This window comes from Phodopus roborovskii, unplaced genomic scaffold (assembly GCF_943737965.1).
Source record: "Phodopus roborovskii unplaced genomic scaffold, PHOROB, whole genome shotgun sequence".
Lineage (NCBI taxonomy): Eukaryota > Metazoa > Chordata > Mammalia > Rodentia > Cricetidae > Phodopus > Phodopus roborovskii.
In genome coordinates, this window is record NW_026125059.1 from 13,082,909 (window position 1) to 13,102,879 (window position 19,971).

At 49.8% G+C, this 19,971-nt stretch overlaps 1 protein-coding gene across 1 annotated transcript in view; it reads left to right on the forward strand.

The window, feature by feature from the left end:
- Nucleotides 1-18,472, forward strand: part of Slc13a3 (solute carrier family 13 member 3) — a 68,000-nt gene extending 49,528 nt beyond the window's left edge. The window contains exons 10-13 of the mRNA XM_051186209.1: nucleotides 3,105-3,217; nucleotides 14,131-14,292; nucleotides 16,450-16,587; nucleotides 18,138-18,472. Coding sequence (XP_051042166.1) covers nucleotides 3,105-3,217; nucleotides 14,131-14,292; nucleotides 16,450-16,587; nucleotides 18,138-18,314 — 590 coding nt within the window. The 3' untranslated portion in view covers nucleotides 18,315-18,472. The remainder of the gene's footprint in view (nucleotides 1-3,104; nucleotides 3,218-14,130; nucleotides 14,293-16,449; nucleotides 16,588-18,137) is intronic.
- The last annotated feature ends 1,499 nt before the right edge of the window (nucleotides 18,473-19,971 follow it).

Below are 19,971 nucleotides of genomic sequence, written 5' to 3' on the forward strand. Positions count from 1 at the left end.
TCCCTCAGGGTCTCTCCCTCAGGGTCTCTCTCCCCTCAGGGTCTCTCCCTCAGGGTCTCTCTCCCCTCAGGGTCTCTCTCCCCTCAGGGTCTCTCCCCTCAGGGTCTCTCCCTCAGGGTCTCTCTCCCCTCAGGGTCTCTCCCTCAGGGTCTCTCTCCCCTCAGGGTCTCTCTCCCCTCAGGGTCTCTCTCTCTCTCAGGGTCCCTCCCATCATTGTGCCCCTCCCCCAGGGCCTCCCTTCTCTCAGTTTCTTTCCTCTCAGAATCTACTTTTTATGTCTCTGTTTTGAAGCCTCAGCCTCCTCTGTATCTCCTTCCTGGGTATATCTGCTGTTCCCCATGGCCTGCCTTTGCATCTCCCTCCATCATCCTTCATCCTCCTCCTCCGTTGTCACAGATTCCAGTCTACTCCATCCCACCTGTAACACACAGCTACTTGGAGTTCCTGCTGCCTTGACTCCCCACGTAGACAATGGACGGTGACCTGGAATCATGAGCTGAGCAACCCCTTTCTCCCCTAGGATGCTTTCTGCCAGGGTGGTTTACCACAAAAACAGAATGAAACTAGATTACTTTGTCCCAGTCTGAGGGAAAACAGTTGGGCATGGCAGGGAAGGCATGGCGGCAGGCTCTGCAGACGGCTGGTCACATGGCATCCATAGCCAGGAAGAGAGATGACGATGGCACTCAGCTCGATTTCTCCTTTAGATTCAATCTCAAATTGCACCGCATGGGATGGTGCTGCAACATTCAGGGTGGGTCTTATATGGGATGGCACCGCCCATATTCAGAGCATGTCTCATACAGGATGACATCCCCCACATTCAGGGTGGGTCTTATATGGATGGTACCGCCCACATTCAGGGTGGATCTTATATGGATGGCACCGCCCACATTCAGGGTGGGTCTTATATGGATGGCACTGCCCACATTCAGGGCAGGTCTTATATGGGATGACTCTGCCCACATTCAGTGTGGGTCTTCCCTCTTTAGTTAAACCTCTCTGAAAACACCCTCACAGACATACTCAAAGGTGTGTTGCCATGGTGATTCTAAAACCAGTCCAGCTGGACCTCTCTCCCTGGGCACATCAAGGTCTGTACACATTGGCATCTGATAATTTCACTTTTGCAGGGAGATGTATCCTGCTTGTCACCATACACAAAGACTGAACTAGTTTTCATATGATTTTCTGAGAAACAAAGTATCCAGATTTCCCCATGAAGTCTCCCTAGTGTTAGATATTATCAAATACTTCAAATTCAAAGCCAACACTTGGGGTCATAACAGTAGCAAGAAATCACTTAGTGTGATCAATCAGGTCCATGGAGTCAATATGTCCCTCTGTTGGAGGGCTGTCAGTTTGGAGTTTTTTAAATTGGTGTGTGGGTAGAAATGGGGACTTCATGCACGGCCATCCTTGGGCTACAAATTGGCTTGCACAGATGTGACTGAGGCAACATTTTGTAGTATTTCTCCATGGAGTAGGATCTCCATGGCACCTTGGCAAGGGGCCACTTGGTTTCTATGAAAAGTCACTTGATAAAGATCACAGACTTAGTTAAGAAGAGATAAGCTACAGAAACCAGGTCACATAGGTATTGTTATCACACCACCTTCCCTTCGTGAGTCTCAGTGGCACTTCTGTGTCTGTCTGTAATAGTATTGGCCTAGGACCTCAGTATCTGGGCACTGTGCTGTGGTTGATAGGCAGAGGGTGATGGAAATGGTGATGATGATGATGCTGGTGATGGTGATGGCAATGATGATGTTGATGATGATGATGGTGATGGCGATGATGGTGGTGCTAATGGTAAGGACCATGGTGATGAAGATGACAAGGATGGCTCTTATTTCTTCCCTGCCCAAATAGCTCTTCCTCCAGATGTCTGCCTAGCTTGCTCAGCCACATCATTCAGAGCTCTGCCAAAAATGCCACCTCCCCAGAAAATCCCTCCCAAATATACCACCCAGAAGCACCTCCTTCCCATCTCTCTCTGTTCTATTATGTATTTGATTATTCCTTATAACACGTGATATTTTCCATCTTTGATGTATATTTATTTATCATCTGTCTTCTCTGGGGAATGTCTGTTGTCCAAGGAAAAAGTTGATCTCCATACACTTTCTGTGTCTGTGGTATCAAGAAGAGCATTAAACACATGGTGGACACATGGGATGTATTGGTCATATGAAGAACCAGGGCTTGCTGTGGGCTGAGCCCCTCACACTTCTGAGTCCTTGAAGGAAGCATTGCCATCCCATCTTGCAGATGAGGAAGTCAAGGCTTAGAGAGGTGAAGTCACAGGCACCCAGCTTATGAAGGGGATGTTAACTTGATGCCCCAAGTCTGGCCGGCACCTGACTTTCCTTCAGCACTGCAACTTCCTCCCAATTCCAGGTCGGACCTGCATAGCCCAGCCAATCTCCCTCCAACCCCAGAGCCAGTTGTTTGCAGCCCACCTACCCCACCTTAGCCACTGCTGTCCAGTGCCACTTTCCAGGAAATAGTAGCCACCCCACAGTGCCATTGGCTGAAGGACTCTGCAGTTTACTTTTCTCAGTTTCCTTCCCCCCTTTACCCTTTGTTTCTGAGAACGGGCATTCTAAACCAGAAGGCCAGATGCAGCTCTTCTGGGTCCACAGTCCCCACAGACCCTGGGCTTGCAGCATACGTGCCTCCTGCGCCGCAGCCTGGGACACAGAAAGCTGCACAGAGAACGGGTCTTCTTGCAGAATGGGCATTCAAAACCAAGAGCCAAACCACTTCTCCTGGGTTCACAGTCCCCCCACATTCAAACACAGAGAAAAGCCTTTTCTCTTGCAAATGAGGACAAAAATAGCACTTAGCCAGAAAGGCTGGTGAGACATGTAAGCACTGTGGAGAGCCTGGGTCAAGGATATCCTTAACTATAGCAGCCTTGAAAATGATTTCCATTCTGATTGGAGTGGGGCTGAGGTTTCTCCCTAAAGCCCCAAAGCAGATGTTAGAAGCAGGCTTGGCTTCCCAGGGGTCCCCAAAAGTCCCCACAAAGGCTCCAAGGCTGCCATCCCTCCCCACAGTCAATCAGCCCTGAGCCAGACTGGGTCCCTTTCTCCACCTAGCTCCCAACTCGGAAACTGAGCCCCTGCTGAGCTGGAAGAAAGCCCAGGAGACCGTGCCCTGGAATATCATCCTTCTTCTGGGAGGTGGCTTCGCCATGGCCAAAGGCTGTGAGGTGAGAGCTGGGGAGACTTGGGGGCGGTGGAGTGGAGGAGCAAGGATTATGGGCTGGGAGGAGCAGGGGGCTTCAGGGAGGGAGGAGTGGGGGCTGTGAGGTGGAAGCCTGGAGGACCTGTTGTGGGCACTGGACGGACAGTGACTCCACCAGGAAGGAGGAGCCACTAAGGCAAGGGGGGAGCCCGGGAAGGGAAGGTGGACCGCAGCCCAGGAGGCATTCGAGCTGCATGCCCAGGATCTGCGGGCAACTGTGGACCCAGGAGAAGAGGTACTCTGGGCCCGCTGTTGAGTAGGGCCTGCATTGTGGGCTGAAAGGTGTGACCACCCTCCAACTGCAGCTCTGGGGACAAGCGAAGAGGCAGCCAGGGCCTGTCACCCAGGTTAGGACAGTTCTTGACTCTGGCCTGTGGGTCTGCCTTCAGTGCCTGGTGGTAGAGAAATGAAGCCATGAGGTATGACAGAGCCCTGGGGTCCCTCAATAAGCATACACCAGGGCTAGCGCTAGCATTGGGGTGACACAGAGCACATGAGTCACCCCACTCTGACATATGACCCTAGGGAGACCTCCCTACAAACCTCTGAGGCAGATGCTCCCACTACCCCACTCAGTGCAATGAAGTCAGAACACAGGGAGGTAAAGTGAGTTGCCTAAGGTCACACAGCAGCTGTGAAGTTGGGACTTAAATCCAGGCACCCTGACTCCAAAGCCCTTGATTCTGGTGTCAAGAATGCCAGAAATCAATGATGACTAATACATGCCATTCTGAGTGCCATTCTATTAAACTGGAATATTTGGGGAGAAAGGCCAATCCCACAAGTGTCACTGGAACCAGCTTTATTTTAGAGGTGCACCACCCCCAGCCGGCTCCCCTAAGTCCAGATTCAAAGAGCAGCCCCTCGCTACCTTTTTGAGGTTCCTTTTATCAGGGATGGGAGCCATACATCATGGGGTAGGTGGTCATGGGTGTTGACCAAGGGATCTTGAAAACATGTTTTTGTAAGGCAAAGGGCAATCATACATCATGGGTTCATGCGGTCAGAGCAGGTTGAAAAACATGTTTTGTAGGGTTCCTTAGGTTTAGGGAACAGACACTTATTCGGGTAAGGTATGGAGACTTAATAACAATGTGCAACAGTGTGGCTCCTGTGTGGTTTCTCAACTCCCGAGACTGAGCTCAGAGGCAGACTGGGGAGTGAAGCTCGCAGGGGCACTTTCAAGCTTGCCTACCGTCAGCTCCTTGCCCTGACACTGGCAGTGTGATTAAGGCATCATGTCATTTGATTCTGACCTCTGGCCCTAAGATGGTGGGAAGAGAAAGGGAGGCAATGGTTAATTGTCTCCCAGAAGTCTGAATAGGAGCCGGGGGTGGGGTGGGGGAGCCTGAAATGGAACTTGGTACTGAAGTCTAGAAGCCTCATGTACCCTGGAGAGAACTTGGATGCTGAGCTGAGGTGCTTCCCAAGTAGTGATTCATCTTCAGACCCCTCCCCCCGCCCAGGCTACTCACTGCTATTGTCCCAGACCAGATCAGCCCTGCCCACTCCATTCTGCGAGACAGGATCTCATGCAACTAAATCTGGCATCAAAGTTGCTACACACCTTGAACCTTCCACCTCCTGCCTCCCAAATTCTGGGATTATAGGCATGTGCCAACATGTCTGTCTTATGTTGTACTGGGGATCAAACCCAGGACAGCATGCATCTGAGGTGTTCTCAGCTGTTGTCCCCATTTTAAAGACAGGAGACAAAGACAGAAGAGGCCAAATGCTCACCCTGTTTGCTCGGCCAGGGGAGGACAGCATACAAGACTCCACCTCAGGCACTCAAAACCGTTGCCAGCTAAGGGAATCTCTGACTTAAGGAAGGCTGAACTTCCTTCTTACATGGTGAGGTGGTCTGAAAGAAAATGGCCCCCAAAGGGTGTGGCAGTATTAGGAGGTGTGGCCTTGTTGGAGGAAGTATGTCGCTGTGGGGGCGGGCTTTGAGGTCTCTTTTCTCAAGTTTCACTCAATGTGACAGTCAGTTGACTTCCTGTAACACTTTCAGCTCCAGCACCATGTCTGCCTGCCTGCCGCCATGCTCCCCTTTGTTTGAACCTCTGAAACTAAGCAAGCCACCCTCAAGCATTTCCTTTATAAGTTGCCAAGGTCATGGTGTCTCTTCACAGCAAGAGTAAACCCTAAGACAGAAGTTGGTATCAGGAGTGGGGTATGGCTGTGATAGGGATGACCATGTTTTTGTTTGGAGGAATTTGGACTTCAGTACTTTGGGTTAGGAAAGCAGTAGAATGCGTAAGCACTGCTTAACGGGCCCATAACTAGTAGGAGCATGGGAAATGGAGGTGCTAAGAGTTATTTGACCTGTCTGGGCTCACTCAAGAGGTTTCAGAGGAGAATTTAGTATGTTGTCTAGACATATTTCAGTGAATGAAGTGACTGCATTTTGCCCTTGACTGAAAAGCCCTCCTGAAGCTAAATTGAAGAGTTTTAGATTAATTCCATTGGCAGAAGAAATCTCAAAGCAGCCTAGTATAGACTCTTGTATAGTTATTAGTGGTGATTCTAATGAAATTATAATGATTTGAGGGGGGAATAGCACCAGAAAGCAGAAAGTAGTTAAATTATTTACTCAAGGGGATAAACAGATTAAGAAATAGAATAAATGGAGTGGTAGCCTCAGGGCAAGATCCCACCCAGCTAAATTTCCAATTTGGGGAAAGGGATTAAAGGAAAGTTTGTACAGTGGTGCACACCTTTAATCTCATCACTTCGAAGGCGGAGGCTGGTGGATCTTTGAGTTTGAGGCCAGCTTGGTCAACAGAGCAAGTTCAAGGGCAGTCAAGCTTAGGCAGTAAAGAAAAACAGAAAGCTGATGAAGATGTAATTAAACAAGGGAGCCATGTTCCAGCCCCAATAAACAGCAGAACTTGACAGTTTTGGAGTTAACAGAAAAAACAAGTTATAGAAGTTGACTCTGTGCTTAAGGACAGGCACTAAGGTCAGGCTTGTGTTAGGGATGTTCCTGAATGGAGGCCTACTAGAAAGGCCATTGTGTGAAGCTGTGAAGTTGAAGTCTGGATTGCCTTGGAGAACCCAAGATATTGGAGATGCCAGAGTCATGGGACACCTGCCAAACAGAGCTGCTAATAGTGTGGAACCAGCCCAGGAGAGAGATGTGTGTTGCATTCAACAAATCTGAATGAAGTTGGAAATGTGGAGCGTGTTTGACGTTAGATAGGGAGATGCAGAGTTTGAAGTTTGCCCAGCTAGCTGATCTCCGGCCTTTCTTGGGCCCAGTATTCCCCCACTATGCTCCCTTCCCTGAGTTTTGGAATGGTAATGTGTATCCTGTGCCATTGTGTTGGAAGTATGTGATCTGCTTTCTGCTTTTGTTTTCTACAGGTGATTACACTTAAGAGATTGCCATGAGTCTCAGAAGAGACTTTGGACTTGAAACAAGTTTGAGACTGTTACAGACTATGGGGACCTTTGAGGCTGGACTGAATGCATTTTTACTTTATGATGTGGCTATAAGCATTTGGGGGCCTTGGAGTGGAATGTGGTGGTGTGAAAGAAAATGGCCCCCAAAGGGAGTGGCATTAGGAGTTGTGGCCTTGCTGGAGGAAGTGTGTCACTGTGTGGGCGGGCTTTGAGGTGTCTCTTGCTCAAGCGCCCCTCAGTGTGACATTCAGTTGACTTCCCGTTGTCTGCAAGATGTAGCTCTCTCAGCTCCAGCACCGCATCTGCCTGCATGCCGCCATGGTCCCCGCCATGATCATCACGGACTGACTGGACCTCTGAAACTGTTAGCGAGGCACCCTCGATCAAATGTTTTCTTTATGCGTTGCTGTGGTCATGGTGTCTCTTCACAGCAATAGTAAACCCTAACAGAGTATATCTGGGAAGGCTTCCTGGAGGAAGTAGCATGTTCTTCAGGTCTGGAGGATCAGGCCATGAGGAGGGACAAGACTGTCTCTATTACAGTAACAGCAGTAACAGATTTTTGTTGTGTATGACCTTGGTTAAGTTGTTAAATTTCTTGGGTCTCAGTTCCATTATCTATAAAATGGGAATGACAAGGCAGCCACCTACTAGAATCGTCTCATAGTATTATAAAACACAGCAGTGCTTTGGACACAGCCTGATGTGGTTCGCTATTTGGGTTGGACATTAGAGAAAGGGCCAGTGGAGGACAATGGGGAGGCTCGGGTTGCACAATTCAGTGGCTAAGTCACCTTTTGCTAAGTAACTGGGCACAGCCTGGTCCTGGAGCTAGGGTTGCTAGAGACCCTGAACCCCAGAGGCTTCCCAAGCTGGGGAATTGGTGGAGGGGCACTGCCCCTGGGGCTGGGATGCAGGGCCATGGTGCATGCTGGGAGGCCAGTACTGGGCAGACGGCCAAGGGTTCCATTCAGTGGGGCCTTTGTCTACCAGATGCCCCTCACCCCAGCCTCCGTCCCCAGGCAGCATAATCTGGCCCAGGAGCCACCAGGCTGCTTCTGGACCCTGACCAGGGCCTTCACCAGGTGGCAATCGAGCCAGCCAAGGCTTGAGGGTCCCTGACTGGAGCATAGGTGGGCCTGGACATGTGGATTCCCTAGAAACCATAACAGTACTTCCTCAGGCCACCTGCCCCAGAGCGCACACTAGATACCCTGTATACTTCCACACTGGTCTCCTGGCTTCCTTGGGGTTATGTGTGAGGCTGTACACATCTAGCCCCTCCCTCCCTCCCTGCCTCTCCCCCTCCCTCCCTGCTGTACCCACCTCCTTCTTCCTTCCCCCCCCCCCCCGCAGCCCACTTCCCTGAGCCCATCAGACTCATTTCCACCCCAGACTTTTCTCTAATAAACTTTTCCTGGCATCTTAACATCTTGACTCCTCAGAGACTGGGGCCATGTTCTCTAACCCTACTCCCTGACCCTGTCCCTCCCATTCTTAGCACCTAGTCACTCCCAAATAGCCCTGTGAAAATATGAAGCTACCTGCCCCCGCCACCGGTCTAGACACCCAGGAGTGGTCTGACACTTAATGATGCTGTCTTAGTCATTACCTCGGGATGCTAACAAAGTACCTGGCAAGGGCGACTTAAGGAAGGAAGAATTTGCCTTGTGGTTTGAGGGTATAGTCCTCGATGGCAGGGTGGGCGTGGTGGCAGGAGGGTGAGGCGGCTGGTCATACTGTGTCCACAGTCAACAAGCAGAGGTGAAGGTATGAAGGTATTCGGCTCACTTTCCTTCTGTTCAGTCAAGATCCCAATTCATGGGATGGGTCTTCTCAGTGAAATCTTTCTGGAACCATCCTCACAGACACTCCCAGAGGTGTGTTTCCATGGTGATTTCAAGTCCAATTGAGTTGACTTCCCAGTGCTCAGAAGACCCATGTGAGCCAGAAGCTAGTTTAATCGTACCAACACCCCAGCGAAGTTTCTGGAAGAGAGTGGATCCCTGCCATTGCCATAAGCACACAGAACCTCACAGCTTCCATAGCTGCTGGCAGATGACCATCTTGTGTCTGGTCTTCCTCTCGTGACTTTGTGCGTGTAAATCATGTAAATCACATATTAAGTACAAATTTACCCCTTCGGCTCTGGGAGCTTGAGGTTAAGCTGGAGGGAGGGAGTCCTGCAGGCAGGCAGAGCCGTGTGCTCCTCCGTCATCCATTTTCCAATAGAAATCAGAGTTGGTTCTTATGTGTGACTGTTAGCCCTGGCAACTGTAGTACAAGCCTAACAACATGGCTAAGGTTCAAGTCTGGGCTCAGAACATGCCTTTTAGCTCTGTCCTACTCAGGGTTACTATTGCTGTGATGAAACACCATGATCAAAACAACTTGGGAGGAAAGGGTTTATTTCAGCTTACACTTCCAGGAGACAAGCAATCACCAAGGGAGCTCAGGATAGGAAGTCAAACAGGGTGGGATTATGGAGGCAGGAGCTGATACAGAGAACATGAAGGGATGCTGCTTTCTGGCTTGCTCCCCCTGGCTTGCTCAGCCTGCTTTCTCACAGGATCTAGGACTACCAGCCTAGTAATATCACTACCTACCGGGCTAGGCCCTCCCCCAACTTATCTCTAATTAAGAAAATGCCTTACAGCTGCATCTTATGGAGGTATTTTCTCAATTGAGGTTCCCTCCTTTCAGATAATTCTAGCTTGTATCAAGTTGACATAAAATCAGCCAGCACAAGCTCCTTGTGCCTCGGTGTTTTCAACCATGACTGTACCACCTACTTCATGCTTGGTCATGGAAATTTAAATCGATATTAGCAAAGCCCAGCAGCAAGGAAAAACTCTATTGCTGATCAGAATACTTAAAAATTAATAATAATAACAAATCCTTTTTGGTGCTCACAGACAGGGATGGCCATTTTTCCATACATCCATTTATCCCTCACAGTCCCTTAAAGAAGTGGAGGAACAGAGATGTTAGATAACTTATCTAAGGTCACAGAGCTCTAAAGTTCTGCAACAGTTAAATACTCTCTCACACACAACAGCCTTCTGTTTACTCAAACTTGCTCTGTCTCTCCTAAGAATTAGTTCGCTGAGCTGGGTCTACTGTGTTTTATGAGGCCTTTAGAGAGATTTCCCAGGCCCCAGTGTTACATTCTTGGGGCCTTGATTAGGTCCGTTTTCTTTGCCACTTAAAGAATTAAAAGGCAGGGAAAGAACTGAGCATAACAGATAGCAACAGGGAAAATCTCAAGACACAGATGACAGCAGAATCAGCTGAGGAAACACACCCAGGCAAGCATGCACCCACACATGCACACACAGAGACAGAGACACAGAGAGAAACCCCTGCAGGGCAAGGGCGTAGCAGAGACTTGGGAGGCTAAAACCCAGCCTTTCCAGGAGGGCCAGGGATTTTTGTTGGTGTGTTTTTGGTTTTTGTTTGTTTGCTTGCGTTTGTTTGTTTGTTTGTTGGTGGGGGAGGGGTTGTTTTGTTTTTCCAGACAGGTTTCTGTGTAGCTTTGGAGCCTGTCCTGGAATTCACTCTGTACACCAGACTGGACTTGAACTCACAAAGATCTACCTGCCTCTGCCTCCCAAGTGCTGGGATTAAAGGCATGCATCTCCACCGCCCTACATGAGGGCTAGGGTTTTAAATGTCTTTAGGGAGCCTCCCCCCACGGCCACATTGAGGTTTGGTCTGTCTGAACAAAAGCAAGGAGGCTGACTGGTCCATAGGCAAGGTAAGGGTACTATCAGGATGAAAAGCCCACCAGACCTTTCCTTTAAGCTGAGGGGCCTTCCTCTGGTGAGGAAGAAGTGGGGTAGTTTGCCACCTTGTTATCTATCTGCGACCCCTCTTCCTGTCTGTTTGTCCAGCTCCTAGTCTCTCGCCGGGAGACTTTGGATTTTGAACACTGGACATGGGTCTTCCTTAAGAATCAGGCCACACTGCGTAGTGAGGAGAGGAAGGCGAGGGGATCTAACTAAGAAAGCAGGGATGAGAGACACCACCCTGGTAGCTCAGTCTCCCTCCATCCACGTCTGAGTCAGTCAGTTCTGAGTTTCCCCCCACAGGCACCTGGTGACCACTAGCCACAGCTGGCCTGTGCCCAGACGCTTTCCTAAGTGTTTTAAATCAACTACTTTGCTCCCTTGTGACCTCTGGCTTACAGATAAGGAAACTGAGGCACAAGGAAGGGAGTTACCCAGAAGGACACAGCAGAGAGGGGTTAGCTTGCAAGCACATTCAAGTTAGCCAAACACCTCCCCTTAGCTCTACCCAAGCTGCTTCTGGCTGCTTCTGGTCTCTGGCCTCCCTGGGAATTCTGGGGGCTGTTCCCAAGGAAACCAAGCCCAAGGTTCCTCAAGGGAATTGAAAAAGGCTGGGGGAGATCCCCTTAGTGTCCCCAACAGACCTGTAGGGAGCTTAGAGGAAGAAGATCCCCTCCATTGAGGAGCCCAAGTCCAGGCTTTGGAACGCTGGCAAGAGGCCTTTCACTCAGAGGCCAGCCACAGGAAGCTCTTGATTGGCAACTCGCCGGGTCATTAACAGTCTATCTCAGCAGTGCCTCTCTGGCTAATTGTGCATGTTGTGCCAGGCCACGGTGTGAGGGAACACCAGCTACCCTGCACTTTCTGTAGCGGGGAGAGCTGACCCAGCCTCTCACGGAACTCTGCAGGTTGCAGAAAATGCCTAAACCCTACAAGGACTTTCCCAGAGTGAAATATGTCTAAGTTGTCATTTGATTTTGTTTTGATTTTGGTTCTTTGGTTTTGTTTTGTTAGAGAGACTCGTGTCCCCCTGAGTGTCTTGAAACTTGCTATGTAGCCAAGGCTGTCCTTGAACTCCTCCTGATCACCCTGTTTCTATTTCCCAAGTGCTGGCATAAAGGTCTGAGTTACCACACATAGCTTCTTAAGTTCTTGTTACTCAGGCCCTGAAAATAACTTCTAAGGCAAATCAGAGAAGCGAATGTGTTCTTCTGTCCGGACAACTCTGTGACCCAGAACTAATGGAAAAATGTCAGGTTCTGAAGCCAGATATGGTTACCCAGGCATGCAGTCCCAGCTACTGAGGAGACTGAGGTAGGAAGATCAAAAGTCGAAGGCTAGCCTGGGCTACAGAGTGAGTTCAAGGCCAGCCTGGGCAACTTAGTCCTAAAGTAAAAAGGAAAGTCTGACCTTTGGACAGAGCTCAGTGGTAGAGTGCTTGCCTCACATGCTTCAAATCCCGGGTTCATGTCTGGTATTGCCAAAGTAAATAAAGTAATAATAAATATAACTTCAGACTGAGCAGTGACTGTTTCACTTAACACAGAGCAGGCATCAAACACCTCTCATGGATGACGTGCCCTGGCCCTGAGGGTGCCCTATTGTTACTGGGTAGTGGTAGGCAGGCATTTAATTTTCAGTGTCTGGGCCTCAATCAGTTCTGCCTTGGATTGTCCCCTAAACCTACAGTTACCTTTCTCAGGAAAAGCTCTAAGGTAGGGGCTGCACTCTTATCCACACCTTGCTGAGTGACGCCACCAGGGGGCGGCAAGGAGCTCAAGGGACCATCAGCTTTGAGGCTGGCTTGGATGGGTGTCTTTGGCAGATATATCTGATGGTGGCAGAGAGTGTGTGAGACAAGATAGTTTCATAGTTTCTGGAGAGGTCAGTGGAGAGGGAATCCTGACATTTGTGTGGCATTGGTTAGAGAGAGAAGACTGGGGCGGGGACGGGGTAGGGAGCTTCCTGTCCTTCCATGCCCCAGAAACCATGGTCCATTTTGGACATTGTACTTCCTTTGTTTCATTTTTCTTTGATTTATGCTATTTGTTTGCTTTGAGACCGTACCAACTGGCCTGGTACTCTATGTTGCCAAGGGATCTTCCTGCCTCTGCCTCCCAAGTACTGACATTATAGTTGTGAGCTACCACACCCAGGTGTGCATTGCTCTTAAGAGTCTAGTGACAGACCAGTTCCTCCAGAGGAAGATGGAGATGGTAGGGAAATTTCTAGAAGTTCATACGGATTCAGGTGGGTATCTCAGTCACTGCTATATGGGGCCATGGGCAAGTCACAAGAATTTTTCCTCTTCGGTAAAATAGGAACAGGATGGTAGGGGAAAGCCAGCAGGTGCCAGCAGGAGCCAGTAGGAGCCCAGCCTTGATAATGATGATGCTTAGGATGGTGACTAATGACACCATGTTAATGTGGGTTTCTATATTATTGTCATGGTGATAAAAATCCTTAGGGCTGCTCAGAAGTCTAGCATTGATCACATTGTGTCACATTTGATATGTCAGATACGTGCTGACTCTGTTTCCTTTCCTGTTGATGTAATTATATATATAGACAAAAGCAACTTAGGGGAGATGGTTTTGGTTTTTCAAGACAGAGTTTTCAAGACAGTGTATTGCTTTGGTGGTTGTCCTAGAACTCTCTCTCTGAAGACCAGGCTGGCCTCAAACTCACAGAGATTTGCCTGCCTCTGCCTCCCAAGTGCTGGGATTAAAGGCATGAGCCACCGACATGCCTTTGTTTGTTTGTTTCTATTCTCAATCCCAGGTTATAGTCCATCACAGTAGAGACGTCAAAGCAGGAGCTTAAGGGAGATGGTCACGTCAGAAGGGAGTAATGATGCATGCACACTGTACCCAGCTTGCTCTCCCTACTCTTACATAGTCCAGGACCCAAGCCCAGGCAATGGTGCTGCCCAAAGTGGGCTGTTTCTTCCCACATCGATGACATCATTAAAACAATCCCCTACACACTTGCTCACGGGTCAGCCCTAGTGAAACTTTCTTCCCAGGTGGTTCTAGAGCATTGGCTCTCAACCTGGGTTCACAACCCCTTTGGGGGTTGAAAACTCTTTCACAGGGGTCACTGAAGATCATGCTAATGTCAAAAAAAGCATATTTACATTATGATTCATAACAGTAGCAAGATTACAGTTATGAAGTAGCAAAAAAATAATTTTATGGTTGGGGTCAGCACAACATGAGGAACTGTATTAAAGAGTCACAGGTTTAGGAAGGTTGAGAACCACTGTTCTGAAGTGTGTCAAGTTGGCAAAACTAACCTTTATGTTTTATATCATGAATAGTATATGGGATAGAATGTATTTTTTTAATATTAATGTGCCACCATCTAGTAACAATACTTAATCTTTTATGGAGGGAATAGCAGGCATTTTAAGTGGTCACAATCACTGGAGAAATGAGACTTAGCCACAAGCATCTGTCTGGTTCCCTCTCCCATTCAAGCTGGAACGTTGGATGCTGAACCCAAATGGAAACAGAGACTCTGCTTTCTAACCAAATAGATCATGGAGTCTAGAGGGTCTGAGCTATGCCCCATAGAGCATGTAGTGGCTAGTGGCTGCCTGGTGCTGGCTAGTGGCTAGTGCAGGGTGGTGCTGGGTGCTGGGTGCTGGGTGGACTGAGACCGAAGACATGTCTGCCCACAGGAGTCGGGGCTGTCAGCATGGATCGGCGGGCAGCTACATCCCCTGGAACATGTGCCCCCGGTGCTGGCCGTACTGCTCATCACTGTGGTCATCGCCTTCTTCACAGAGTTTGCCAGCAACACAGCCACCATCATCATCTTCCTGCCTGTCCTAGCAGAGCTGGTGAGGATCCCCGTGGGGCAGGGTGAAGGGGCACCTCTGTCCCAACTCCCAACTCAGTGCCCCCTGCTACAGAGCTTCCCTAGGCAGCTTCAGCCACCCTGCTTGCTTCTAGAATTCACAGGAGAGTTTGAACTACAGAGCCAGTTCATAAATGACAGGGTTGTATTCCTTAAAGGAACACCTAAGTGGGGGTAATTTTCAAAATGCAGGGAGTTCCTTTATGGGAGAAGTAACCCATGAGGACATGCTGTGCTTTTTAGGAAGGGAAAGATTGTCAAATTTGGGTCACATAGAAGCCAAACCAACACAGGAGAAAACCCAACCAAGGAACTGTTGCCCACTCTTTTAGATCAAGAATTTTCTTCGAGGAGGGTTGCCCTGCACATTGTGGGGTTTCAGAACATTCCACACCTTTCACCAACCAAAGGCCAGCAGCAACCCATAACAGAGACAATCCAAGATGTCACCAGACATTGCCAACAGTCTCTTGAAGGACAAGTCTCATTGAGACCCTCTGTTCTAAAAGGCACCAGTCTCCGATGGGTTGGGCTGGGGAGGGAGGCAGTCAGAACCCTCCTTTGCTAGGTAAGAGCCAGCAAACCTTCCATCTTTTGAGTTCCTACCTCACCCCAGCCATTCCTGAGGCACAGAAAGATGCAGAGGTCCTGCAATCTATTACGGATTCAGCAAAATCCTGAGGAAAGCAGGCAGAAGGAAAAAAAAGCAGGAGAAAGTCCCCGCCTGCAGGGAGGCCAACACTTGGACAAGATCCAGCCAGGACAAACTAAAGGCACAAGCTGCCAGTGCTTAGATTGCATACTAGGACTTAAAAGTCGGACAGATTTGGTGGTGCACACCTTTAACCCCAGCACTTGGAAGGCAGAGGCAAGGCAGGCAGATCTCTGTAAATAGAAGTCCAGCCTGGTCTACAGAGTGAGCTCCAGGACAGCCAGTGCTTCACAGAGAAGCTATTTAAACACAAACAATAGGACACTAAATTGACGAATGAAACAATGTTACCAGTGCTGTATCCACCCCTGGAGGTGGTTTGGTTTTTATCTCCTTATCTCTGTTTATGTTTCCATTTTTAGTGGAGTTGACACTGTATCAGCCATAGACAAATGTGTGTTCTCTTTTCAACCCCTGAACCAGATTCCACTGTAAATGCATAGACTGTTTAGGCACTGTCCTCATGGACATGCGGACTGTTCCAGAAAGTGATGGCCAGCAGTGCCACTGGCCCTCCTTGTGTGCACAGGCCATTTACATGGAGACAAGGCTCACCTGGGAGTTCCTAGGTGAAGGAGCAGGACACTGCAAACTGTGCTGGATGTGAGCAAATTGCCCTCCTCGGGACATCTGGGAGTCCTTAGGCCCTCGAGGAGTGGGAGCAGATTAATCAGATCCTGTTCTAGAGTCTAGGGCATGGGGTAATAGGTAGAAATAGGGAGAAGGAGCTCTAAGCCTGCCAAATCTGTAACTGGTAGTTTCTAGAAAAGATACCAACAAAGGACATTTGTTTTTAAATATGGCTTCTCATTAAAATATCTACTGACTGGGGATGATGGTGGGGCCTGTCAAGAAAACACCTACACTCTAGATGGAGTAGGTAGCCCCTAAGACCAGCTCACACTGAACTCTCCATATTAGGAATGTGACAGTACTTGCCAGGGGGACAATCCATTTGGTCTCCCAACTCTAGCCAGGCTCTGACCAAAGGTGCCCCACAGCAGCTTCTAGGATGGCGTAGCCACGGGCAGGGCCAAGCCTGCTTATGTGAGCCTTAGTTCTCAGCCTACGGCCCTGACCAGCTGCAGCCTGGGCTCCTGGAAGTATATGAGAGGTGTAGTGACTTGGGTCCCACTCACTCAGACCTCTGGATCAGTTACTCTGCAGGAGCTCGGACCACAAGCTCGCTCATGTGGGAAGAGGGGTTCTAAGGACATTCCTTTGCCTGCTCCCTGGTAAAACGCAGTGTGGCCCTGCCGTCACTGACTGTTTCTCTAAGCCTGCTTGTCGTGTGTTTGTGTCTGGCTACATTTCTCTGCCCTGTCCCTCTCCTCACGGGTCTCTACTGTCCTCTGTCACTTGAACGATCTGTGTCTTTGACACGCTCTCCCGCATGCTCTCAGCCTCTTACTGTGGTCTTTGGGCCAGGCTATCCGACTGCATGTGCATCCCTTATACCTGATGATCCCCGGCACCGTCGGCTGCTCCTACGCCTTCATGCTGCCTGTCTCCACGCCCCCCAACTCCATCGCCTTTGCCAGCGGACACCTGCTGGTCAAAGACATGGTAAGTGTGGCCTTCCCAGCAGCGGCCTGGCAAGAGGGAGGGGTGAGCGGAGGCCCAGAGGAGCCAGCATTGCCAGTCTATTCCATGCCCCAGTTGGCTCTTCCTGCTAAATCAGTTCTCTCCTCCCCTTCCTCTCTTCTCTTCTTCCTCTATACTCCTTTTTCTCTGACCTTTTTCTTCCTCCTCTTCCCGTCCCTAGCCACCACCACTCCATGCCCCTCGGCTCACACAGCTGAGGTCAGCCTACCAAACCAGACATGAGACCCCAACAGGGTAAATGGGGACAGAGGAAGAGTGAGGGTGGAGGACCTGGCCCGCTTTCCTTAATTGGGTTTGCCCCATGTAATCTGTATTCGAGCCACTAGGGGGCAGCAGTGCAAGAGACAGCCACCTGCCTTCTGGGAGGGTACTTTCTATGGCTGGAGGCCCACTGGAAGACTACTTACTCCTCATGTGTTAAAAATAATATGAATATCATAATTGCTAAGTGAAAAATGATGCAAGGGGTAAGGAGAAAATGTTGGGGTGGGCAAGATGGCCTTCTGTGAAGGTGACTTACCAGCCTTGCAAGGAGCCATGGTGGGGAGTGGGGAGAGGGGACTATCCAGGAGAGAGCCCAGCCCATGCAAATGTCTAAAGTGGGGAAATGACTTTATTCCATGTCACCAGATCCACAAAGCCAGGGCTTCTGGGTCTGGGTGGATTTTGAGCAGAATGACATTATTAAATGTAGGGTCTGCGCTTCCAGGAAGCAGGCCTGGAACATTTGAGATGTCTTACTCTGTGCCTCTGGCTGGCCTTGAACTTGTAGCTGTCAAAGCAAAAACGGCTCTTACCTCAATAAGGAGAAGAGACAGTCTATTTTAGACCTAAATATAAGTGAACATGACCCAGGAACACAGATTTCAGGTGCCTCAAATGCATGTTTTAGTGTGCTAACAGCTTTGTGAAGTTTCATAGAAGCAGAACAGAGAAAAATCATAAACCAAGGCACCGTCTAAATACATTGGTGGAAACATCAGATAGGCAGATCATAGAAAAATCAGTTGTAAAGATCAGGAGTTCAAGACCAACCTCAGCTACATGGTGAATTTGAGGCCAGCCTAGGCTACATGAGACCCTGTTTGAACCTCCAGTGTGTGGGGGGGTGGGGGGGTGCTTGTGTGTGTATGTGTGTATGTGAACACCTGTGCTTGTGTGTGCATATGGACATGTGCTTGTACCTGTGCTGTGTGTGTCTACATGGGGGGTGCTGAGTGTGGGTAGGGGCATCATGATCATATGGGAATACTGGGCAAGGCTTGGCTTTCTCTGTCTTACAGGGGAATTGATAACATTGTTGAAATGGCCTTTGTGATTAATGGGCTTAACCCAAGACCTCTCTGTAGCCAGGTGATTGGCTACCTCAGTAGAGGGATCGCTTTTCCCTGGGGGCCAGCCTGGGTCCTGGGAAGCATGTATGGTCTCCACTTGTGGCTGGCTCCAGTACTGCCAGCTGTGGGCCGAGCCACTGTCTCCCATCTGCTCTGCTCACTTGGTCTCTACTGCAGGTGCGGACCGGCCTCCTGATGAACCTGATGGGCGTCCTGCTGCTCAGCCTGGCCATGAACACCTGGGCACAGACCATTTTCCAGCTGGGCACCTTCCCAGACTGGGCCAACACCCACTCTGCCAACGCCACCACCCTGCCACCCACCTTAACCAACAGCACTGTTCAAATCCTCTGAGCCTGATGGGGATTTCCCTGTGGGCTGGGCCTTCCCCAAGGGCTGTTGCTGTCACTTGCTGCTAGGACCTACAAGCTGATCGAGCAATCCTTTTCTGTAATCTGATAGGAGGCTGCAAGAAAGGATCACCTCCAGTGGTCCAGCTGGGGCTCAAGCTAACTGTCTGCAGTACCTCCTCTCTCTTTCTCGTGCATTTCAAAGCCAGCTATCTCCTGGATCTGCTGCCTGAGGAACAGGCTTTTCTCACTGAGCTGCTCCTGTGGTTAGGGTGCAAGGAAGTCCACTTCAGCCACAGCCACGAGGGACAACCCTGAAAGGGCATTTGTCTTGTGCACCTGGGGTTGGGAGCTATCCATGCTTACAGCTGCCATTGGCTCTAAGTTTCTGAAGACATCACCATTTTGGGGGGAGTGGGGTGGCCTCAAGGCTCCAGGGCAGATGTTGCAGCTGTTCACAGCAGACTGGATTCTGCCCTTTTCTGTTTAACTATCTCCCCTGTAGACACCCAGCAGCCAGAAGTAGTCCTCTCCGTTCCCTGGGGCACAGAGAGGACACAGGCCTCTGGGAGTTTCTTAGCTGCTTCTCCAGCCCCCCAAGCACACCATGGGGGTTTGAGAAACCCCAGCTCACGTGTCTACCCAAGATGCTCGGAGTTCTCTTTTCTCATCTGATTCTCTGAGGCAATAACTCTGGGTCAAGCTTTGGTGGGTGGGGCCCCCATTATCTGTCCAGGACCCTCCCATTGTGGCCCTTGGGAGTGGCCCCATGGCTGAAGACCGCCAGCTGTGTATTACCCCCACTCCCACCCCATATGGTCGATATGTCTAAATTGCAAAGGGTATAGTCTTCAGGGGTAAGAGGAAAATGTGAAAGTCAGTTGAAGCCTTGAAGAAAACCATGGCAAAAAGGAAGCATACTGTAACATTTCTGCAGAGGGAGACATACGGATAGCCTGTCGGCAGAGGCTGGAACCAGGAAGCAGACAATTGCTGTCCTTATTCCCAGCTTAAGCTTTGGGTATCCTGTGAATGACACAGTGTGGGGACAGTGGGTAGCTTGGAACTCTGCTGACACCCGGGTGGGGGGGAACCCTCACTTCCTTCTGAGGGTGGGCTCCCCTGGATTGGACACCTTCTGATAAGGCACAAGTGAGTCAGAGGGCTTCCCCAGTGCTGAGGTGGTGGAGGCCCTGAGCTGGAGGAGACATCACCAGCCTGAATCAGCTTCAGCCCTCCGGAAATGGATGGTGGTGGTGTCTCTTAAGGGACAGGGACAGACCACATACTGAGAAGCCCATGGCCTTGTGACCACAGGATTTATGATTTCTCATACTGCTGATCAAAAACGCGCTCAAATAAAGAACATTGGTCAATACTGGATATGACGATTCTTGGCCTTTCAGAACGAAACCCCAGACTCCTGGTCTAGAACTTCTGCAAAACTGGCCTCCGACTTCTCCTCCTGTGCTGTCTCTCCTGTGCACACTTACACTTCCTCAGCTCTCGAGATGCTGTGGCATTTATTTTTATGCCTTATTTTTATGTATTGGTTTTTCAAGGCAGGGCTGTCCTGGAACTCACTCTGTAGACCAGGCTGTCCTCTAACTCACTGCCCCTGCCTCCTGAAGTTCTGGAATTAAAGACGTGAGCCACCACCA